Below are 8,263 nucleotides of genomic sequence, written 5' to 3' on the forward strand. Positions count from 1 at the left end.
ATGTGTATTATGATTGTGACGTCGCCCATCTTTTTCTTGTTATGTCTAAAATTTTCAGCATTCGTTGTGATCATAATGCGTTACATACTTCCAGGAGATTTGGAATCTTGGATTTGGAACTGTAAAACATTCTCTAAATGTTACAAAAGTCACTACGGCGCCCATCCCCAGTCCAACAGATAGAACCAGTAGTAGGTGAGGTACCAGCCTTCCCGCGAGTCACTGGTGACGCAGCCCGGGAGGGGGGAGTCGTCCCGGGCGTCCTTACCGGGGCGGGGGGACACGTACGTCCCGTTCCACGGGATGTGGCAGGTCGGAGGCTCGGCGTCCTCGATCACGGACGAGTAGAACGTCAGGTCCACGAACTGGAAGTGTGATGAGTTTGTTATAAAGGTTACTTGTCAAAAACAAGCCATCGAAACGTTATATTGTCGAAATTTAATTGAAAAGCTTGAAAAGGAAGAACAGAATTTCGCAAAATACATTTCTTGTTATACTGATATCAAAATGTTACTTACTACATGTAATTGTAATAGATTACTTGCTCCTTCGTTCATTCAACATTCATTCCTTAACTTTCTTTCACTCAAAACGCTCCATCTTTTTTGCGTCGATGGTTGTGAAGTCATTATCAAACGACCACAGCAACGCCTGATACTATAAAACGTGTCATTACAAAATCTTGAAGATGCCTTAAAGGTGGCGTGGAAGCTGTGTTCTTGTCCGGGACTGACGTCGTTTAGAAGTGCCGGCAATATTTAAAGAAGGTACATGCAGTACATTTTGTAATGACAAAAACATGGTGCGGTTTGCTCGAGAATAACCTCTATTTCGCACACATATCACCACAGTTTTGATAGGGTTAAAAAGACATTGCATCAAAATACTAGTATATCTCAATTCAAAGCGCATTCGTACTAGCTGCTTCTTTGTGTGAAGCAATGGCGCGCGGCCCCTTTGCAAAGTTTCTTGAACATTGCCAGTATGCCAGTATCAAAATTCAGCTGAATTTTCTCTTTTTTTTTTCTTTCTGGCAAAGCATAAACCAAACTCCTTTGGTGCCGGACGAAATAGTGGAACATCGGCTACCCCCATTTCATTGGCTAACTCCAGTACGAGTGCCTTAACACATTTTACAATTTTTATGTTTTTGCAGCAGGAAAATATGTTGTTTTTCCTCTGTTTCTTCTTCACTTTCTTCTCCAAACAAGTAAGGTCAATGACCTGAACCGGACGTCTGTCACCATGGTAACTGGTTATATCTAATTTCCTCAGCCACCAAAGTAGCCTGGTATAGGCTAATACATTTCTAAAAGCCGCTACGCCCATCCCCAATCCAGCAGGTAGAACCAGTAGGCGGTCATGTGATAGCCTTCCCGTGATTCCATGGTGAAGCAGCCCGGGAGTGGGGAGTCGTCCCGGGGGTCGGTGTTGGGGCGGGGGGACACGTACGTCCCGTTCCACGGGATGTGGCAGGTCGGCGGGGAGGCGTCCTCGATCACGGACGAGTAGAACGTCAAGTCCACGTACTGGAAATTTCATGCTTTCGTTAATTGATTTTTAAAAACCTCCATTGATGATATTTACTTGAATGGTCATAGAAAAAGGAAGAAGGAAAAAAAAAACAAAATTTCGCTGCTCATATGCTCCCTTGTTTATGTTTACCGAAGGAAAAGATATTATTTTTGCTCCGTTTCCTCTTCTTCCGTTCCTAACACAAAAGGTCGATGACCAGAACCAGACATCATGGCAACTCGTGTTGGGTTACATAATGCTGCAATTTTATAGCAGGAGGGATTTAGACTCCTGTCACCATATATATGAATGTGTTTGGGTAAGAATAACAGAGGAGACAATATGCGAAGGTAAACATTATGCATTTGCTTTATATTTATTTGCAAATGTTAGCTTTTTGTTGTTCTTTGGTTCCTGTACCCTTTCATTCCGTCGCTTTCTTTCATTTTTTTTCATTCATTCCACCACTCTATGATCAGCTAAATTGATAAAACCAAGGAGCTTAAACATTAGAACGTCGTTGATATAACGTACCATCTTGGCTGACTCCCTCGCGGACCCAACTGCGTTTGAGACAGTGTACACCAGTGGTCCATGGTCACATGACCCGACCATGATCTTCTCTGATTGGTTGTATTTCTTGTTCGGGAGAAGTTGGTCCGTTGCTACGGTGGCAATGCATCTGTCATGGCAACGGTAAAGAAAGGATGTTCAGTAGTTATGATGAGAAATAAAGAGAAACAAAAAATCAGACTTTTCAGACCCCCTGGAAGTATGCAATCCTAGGCCTCCTGAATTCCCCCATGTCACCACCATATTCCTACTGACTTCCGGTGCGACCAAATGCCAACCATGAATCTCACTCCGTTTCCTCTGCCTGACCTTTTGAACTAGCTGCCATTCTGCCTGACAATCTTCACCAACCCACGTGCTGTCAACCTACTCTGCGGATAGAAAAGATACACAAGAACAGCTCAGCCACCCAAAACAATACTTCGGCACCCGGAAGTAAGACGTAAGTACGTGGAGCCATACGGTCGGTCTATCTCTGCGTTGCTAAGTAAATCTAAATGTCCGAAGTGTGAAATCTGTGATGTCACGTGGAGCATTGGACTCCAACATCCTACCATTTGCCTTACCCCTGCCCTTTCAGTCCAAAATCCAAGGCTTTCTCGCGTAATGTTTGTCGCAACACGATCTAATTTTGTTCGAACGTTAATTTGGATTTCTCACCCGTCTGGGTCCCAGGTATCGTTGACGGTAACAAGGAACCGGATCCAGCCGACTTTTTCGGCGGAGAAGTTGTTGTTTTGACCGAACGCTAACATTTGCGCACCCGCCAACAGGAGCAACGACGCTAGCAGCACTCGTCCGGACGCCATCTTGTTAGTTGCGATGTTCGATAGACTTTGTTATCATCAACCTTGGGTTGTTTGCAGGTAGAAGCAGGCCAGGGGGCGTTTCCGATTGTTGAACAGTTCAAATATAAACCGCTAGGCGTCGCGTTTAAAGCGAGCGACCGTAAGTTTCTCCGAACATGCCCAGCCCGTGTTTCCATGAATCTCAGAGGATTATCCACGTTACAACGGTTTCTCTACCTTTACCATATTATCGGGTATTTAACCAGATAGACTGGACCGACGTCGTTTGAAATCCAATGCTTGACAAGGCAAATATTTCTCAAAATTCAAGAGAAATTCTATTTGCGAATAGTAGTAGTAAGGCGGCCATCCCTACTTGTTTGACCTCGGATGACGCCATTGTTCTATGACGTCATAATCGAATGACGTTCGAATGTTACGATGGAAACTCCTGATAAACAAATGGTAAAACCACGCAGGTCGTCAGAAAATCTTGAAGATGCCATGAAAGCGGGCTGGAAGTTGTGTTCTTGTCCTGGAATTACGTCCATCAGAAGTTCTGACAAGACGACATTGTCATGGGATGTGCGCCAAGCTTCGCCATAGTCATAGACCCCGTCAGATTTGAAAGAGAAAGCCTGTACAATGCGGCAGGTAAGTTTGTAACGTTACGTGACGCCAAGGTTGTTTTAAAAGATAACAACAGATGGTCGCGGCACCCAAGGACAACGTTTATAAGGTATTCCCGTGACTCCGTATCTTCATTCTGACTACAATTCCATCTAAAACTGTGTTTTTGCCGGGTTTTTGTTCTAGAAATGTTAGACTTATATGAATATTCGGTGCTATGACACTTGTTACCGGGGTTCAGTTTGAAACATCTACGTTTAGAATGCATGTTCGATTGGCGTTCCTTCGAATCGTGCACTTTTAATTTTCCGCTAGTTGAGTGTACGCTGCACGCTTGGTAGAGTGTAAGAATGATCAGTTCATTTTTATCGTTATTCTGAGGCACCAGCAGTACCTTTCTTCATACATGTATCTACACTGGTAAAGGCGATGTCGCATTCGGTGTACAATGCTAGCGTACCTATGACAAAACCGTACGTAGTCGACAAGGAAGTATTACGTACATAAACCTTTTCCGATATCCGTACGACACATTCACGACGTAATTCTGTCGTAGGACAAATGTGAGTTGGTCCATATAGGTAGAGGTTGTATGTGATGATAGTCGTTTTGGAAATACTACGCCACTAACTCAAAAATTACAAGGAGCGTTACTGCTGTTCTATAGTATTAAATACTCATAAACAATTCAAACTCTACTGCTAAACAAATACGTTGACGCTGAAATAGAGTGATGGATGTCACTCGAAACGTATCGTTTACCTTGATGCCAAACCATAATCAATGTTACTGAAGTGATTGACAAAATGTTGCATCAATTTCTATGTTTACTGTGGATTTTCTAACATCGCCACGTAGGTGTGTGCGCTCTACCCGAGAAGAGAAAAGCGCCCCCTACCGCTTCAGAAAAAGCGTGCACGACTCACTGTTCTGACCTCCTCGCCGAGAGACTGGCGATCAAGGAGGCCAGGATGTTATTTGAGAGTGAGTACCACCCATCGCGAACGTGTTGGAGAGAGGTTTCAGATATTTCCAGAAGCACACATGCTGTAATCGTTCTTCTCAGTAATAGTAGTAGTAGTAGTAGTAGTAGTAGAAGTAATAGTAATAGTAGTAGTAGTAGTAGAAGTAATAGTAGTAGAAGTAGTAGTAGTAGTAGTAGTAGTAGTAGTAGTAGTAGTAGTAGTAGTAGTAGTAGTAATAGTAGTAGTAGTAGTAGTAATAGTAGTAGTAGTAGTAGTAATAGTAGTAGTAGTAGTAGTAATAGTAGGAGGAGGAGGAGCAGTAGTAGCAATAGTAGCAGTAGTAGTCGGCCATCATTACATTTACATTCTAAATATTTTCAATAGAATCCTCCCTTCTCATATATAATCCTATCTGTGCATTTCCCCGTTTGCAGCAGATACGAATTATAAAGAGTTGATGGAACAGTACCCAAAGTGGACCGAGGACGATATCAACGCCTTCAGAATGCAGTTTAAGTCCTTTGATCTCAATCAGGATGGCCTAATTGACTACAGAGAACTGTGAGTTATCATAAATAATAACTAGAAAAGGTAATATTTGCAAAGCAAATGCATTATGTAAACCTTTGCATATGGTCTGCTCTGTTAATAATTTTTACCCAAACAGGAGTCAAAATCCCTCCTGCTATAAAATTGCAACATTACGTAACCCAACACCAGTTACCATGGTCACAGACGTCTGGGTCCAGGTCATTGACATTTTGTGTTTGGAGAAGAGGAAACTGAGCAAAAACATATGTTTTCCTTCGGTAAACATAATAATTTGGCTCGAGGGCAAAGATCATGCTCGAGGGCTTGTACAGTGTAAAAGAAAGTAAAGTAATGCATGGGGAACATACAACTAATGCCTGATTAATTTATACTACTAAAAATTGCTATTTATTGGATTTAATTCTCTCTTTGAAGGCAGTGGATAATGAATAGTCCCACGTCCTGCATTATAAGTGTTTTTTGTGAGCCTAGTAGAAACGTAGTCTTTTTGTGATATTTAAAATGATAAAAGGGTGGGGGGAATTGTGTTTGAAATATAAGTCTAGTTTATATCGCTAATATGCTTGGTCGATTATGATTCTACTGTCCTACTGGACTCCATTATTAGATACTATTTGCGGTACTGGCTATAATTTTGTGCAAATTTGTGCTGCTTTCCCCTTGGTATTTCAGAGCAGTCATAAAAATGCAGATTGACTGTGGCGCCTGCATCAAACATGTGACCTTGAAATCTAGTATTAAGTCTAACGGTGTATCAGATGACGTCATACAGACCCTGTGGTGCCGTTGTGTTTATTTCACACGTATTTCACCGCCGGCGGGTTACAGGGTCTTTCCTTGGTGCTGAAATCGGAGCGCCTCCTAGCAGATCACATCGGTACTGCAAGTTTCTGCTCCTCTGCGTGTGCCAAATCGCAGGATCATATTTCCTTGTCTTGTATCCACTTTAGGTGCCAGGTACTTGACGAGATGGGCGACGAGTCGAAAGAAGAGGTCAGACGAGAGTACTTCAAACAAGTGGATGTAGACGGGTCGGGGGCGGTCGATTTTGAGGAATTTCTAGTGGTGCGTTCTGTCAGTTTATTCTCTGTGTGTCTGGTTGTGCAACCTTTGATTTGAATAGATTTATGCTTTCTGCTAACGTTACTCGCTGATGATGCTATGTGAAAAGAATTGAAGCCCTTTCCATGAATAGTTTAATCAGGAATGATCGAATAGCCAAGTTCTTTATTCACAACAGTTCTTTTTAGCAAGAGCCGACGTTTCGATAACTGTCTGTCATCTTCATCAGGGCTAATATTATTCTGTGCACTGAAGCTAGGTGTTACTGGTTCACTGAAACCCTTTCGTTGTCTTTTCTTTTCTCCAATGTTCTATCAGTTGATTGACCAGGTCACAAATTGTAAGGAATAGCAGACGTTTTGATGACCGTCTGTCATCTTCATCATGACAGACGGTCATGCTGATATTACTGTTTTTCTGTGCACTGAGGCTAGGTGTTACTGGTTCACTGAAACCCTTTGTTGTCTTTTCTTGTTCTATTAGTTGATTGACCAGGTCACAAACAGTGACAACTCGGGCGGCCTGGGCATGATGTGCTCCAGAGGAACGGAAAGCGTTCGCAAACTGCGCAGACTCACGTTTGAACAGCAGCTCAACTACGGGCTTTTCTGACACAAGAAACTGATCTCTATCTTAGTGAACTGAAAACATTAAATGCCTGGTTGTTGGGTGGGCGAGTGATAGTACGGCTTATTTCGGTGTGGCGATGTCCTATAGTGCATATATTTTTATTAGTCATTTTACTTTCCATGAAACATGATGATGTGTATGTATGTGTTACGAAACCGACAGTCGAAACTGCGACATTATGTGGCATGGATTGACCCTATGACGTCATTTTATTCTCACCTACTGATTGGCCAGAAAACATGAAAACGCGATGATGTTTTGAAGCTAGTTTTGTTATGATCCATTCCATACCCATAAGACTCATTTATGTGTGTGCCTTTTTTTGCATTTTAGGGCTCATTTTTTACAAAGCCGTCCTTTGACTTTTAAGAGTCGACGTATAATATTTCACGTCGGTTCTACTATTTAAAGAATAAAAACGTTGTCATAAAGAATATTGTTGCCATCTTTTCTACAATCCATGGAAAAATAAGTATGAATGCAGATCCATGTATGGTCTTACGTGCACCTCAGCCAGACAGTCAGGTATTCGTGTGTGGTTCTGTATGAATTATGGAGATGAAATATCGAAAAATTTCTTTGCGTCACGTAATCACTTTGATATTCACGCTGGATGAGAGTCAAAATGATTTCAAAGATCTCAGACGTTACGAAGCGTAAGACGCGTATTAGACGGTACTTACGGCGGCCGTCTTGTGAAGTGTTCTGACGTTTGATGACGTCAGTACGTCTCCCACAACGTGCAACAACTGATCGTCTTTGGTCGTAACAAGACCTGGGAACGTGGTGCTGACGTCACATTTCATTCCTCACCCTGGGAATGAGATTCATTGCCGCCATGTGTCTTCAAAGGAAGTCCTTCGAATTTATTTACGGAGACGGGAATACACCTTGGTAGCAGCTGCCAAAAAGTGTTTCGGTATTTCTCTCTACACACACACCGCATCTTTAGCTGTGGCAGACGTTAAAATATATTGCAATGTTTTATTCAACATGTTGCGGTCGGATTCCTTGATGAAGAAACTCACCGTGCCAAGTCTGTCGACCTTTGAAACAGTTGGCTCTAATCCCTACCAGCGTCGTAATGGCGGCCAAGAGAAATAAAAAAAAACTAAAGACATAGAAAATTCATCATCTCCAGCGAGCCGACCCACGGTACCAGCCATCCATTTCATCGATATCTTGTCATCCTTCCCTCGTATAAGTTATTAACAGCCGTGCATTTGCAAGATCGTTCCCGGTCCCAGAGGACCCCCAGCCGCGCGTTCCGTTCCTACGCATCCCGTGCAAATACGTGTGAAGAATACGACTTGTCTCGCCCATTAGCTGAAACGACATATCAGCGGAGGATGAGGCGGCCAGTGGCTAGTGTGGAATACCTAAATAGCGGGTTCTGCAATGATAGAATATTGCCAAATTGATAAGGGCGCCTGTAGGGCTAGTTAGTAGCGCATGGTGGCGCTGTTTTGGGGCAACAACCTGGGACTATAGCAGCGGGACTTGAAGGGATTTTGTTGCCAACATTCAAGCTTCCTGTACAATTTATCC

At 42.8% G+C, this 8,263-nt stretch overlaps 2 protein-coding genes across 4 annotated transcripts; one reads left to right on the top strand and one right to left on the bottom strand.

Moving 5' to 3' along the window:
* Positions 1-35: 35 nt before the first annotated feature.
* LOC109463181 lies at positions 36-2,959 on the bottom strand. 2 transcript variants are annotated; one of them, XM_019759895.1, is made up of 3 exons: positions 2,749-2,959; positions 2,050-2,197; positions 36-365 (listed from the first exon to the last, which is right to left on the bottom strand). In XM_019759895.1, the coding sequence occupies exons 1-3, from the start codon at positions 2,895-2,897 to the stop codon at positions 153-155; spliced, it is 510 nt and encodes a 169-aa protein (XP_019615454.1). In that variant the 5' UTR covers positions 2,898-2,959; the 3' UTR covers positions 36-152. The 2 variants fall into 2 exon arrangements, with proteins under 2 accessions (XP_019615454.1, XP_019615460.1); XM_019759901.1 differs by lacking the exon at positions 36-365 and adding an exon at positions 980-1,529.
* Positions 2,960-3,301: 342 nt separating this feature from the next.
* Positions 3,302-7,135, top strand: LOC109463141 (calmodulin-related protein 97A-like). Of its 2 annotated transcripts, none has more exons than XM_019759860.1 (5): positions 3,302-3,530; positions 4,365-4,490; positions 4,906-5,032; positions 5,974-6,088; positions 6,569-7,135. In XM_019759860.1, exons 1-5 carry the CDS (start codon positions 3,455-3,457, stop codon positions 6,695-6,697), a joined length of 573 nt encoding a protein of 190 aa, XP_019615419.1. In that variant the 5' UTR covers positions 3,302-3,454; the 3' UTR covers positions 6,698-7,135. The 2 variants fall into 2 exon arrangements, with proteins under 2 accessions (XP_019615419.1, XP_019615426.1); XM_019759867.1 differs by having other exon boundaries at positions 4,909-5,032.
* The last annotated feature ends 1,128 nt before the right edge of the window (positions 7,136-8,263 follow it).

Source organism: Branchiostoma belcheri, unplaced genomic scaffold (genome assembly GCF_001625305.1).
Source record: "Branchiostoma belcheri isolate BF01 breed outbred unplaced genomic scaffold, Haploidv18h27 scaffold1, whole genome shotgun sequence".
In the NCBI taxonomy this organism is placed as follows: Eukaryota; Metazoa; Chordata; class Leptocardii; order Amphioxiformes; family Branchiostomatidae; genus Branchiostoma; species Branchiostoma belcheri.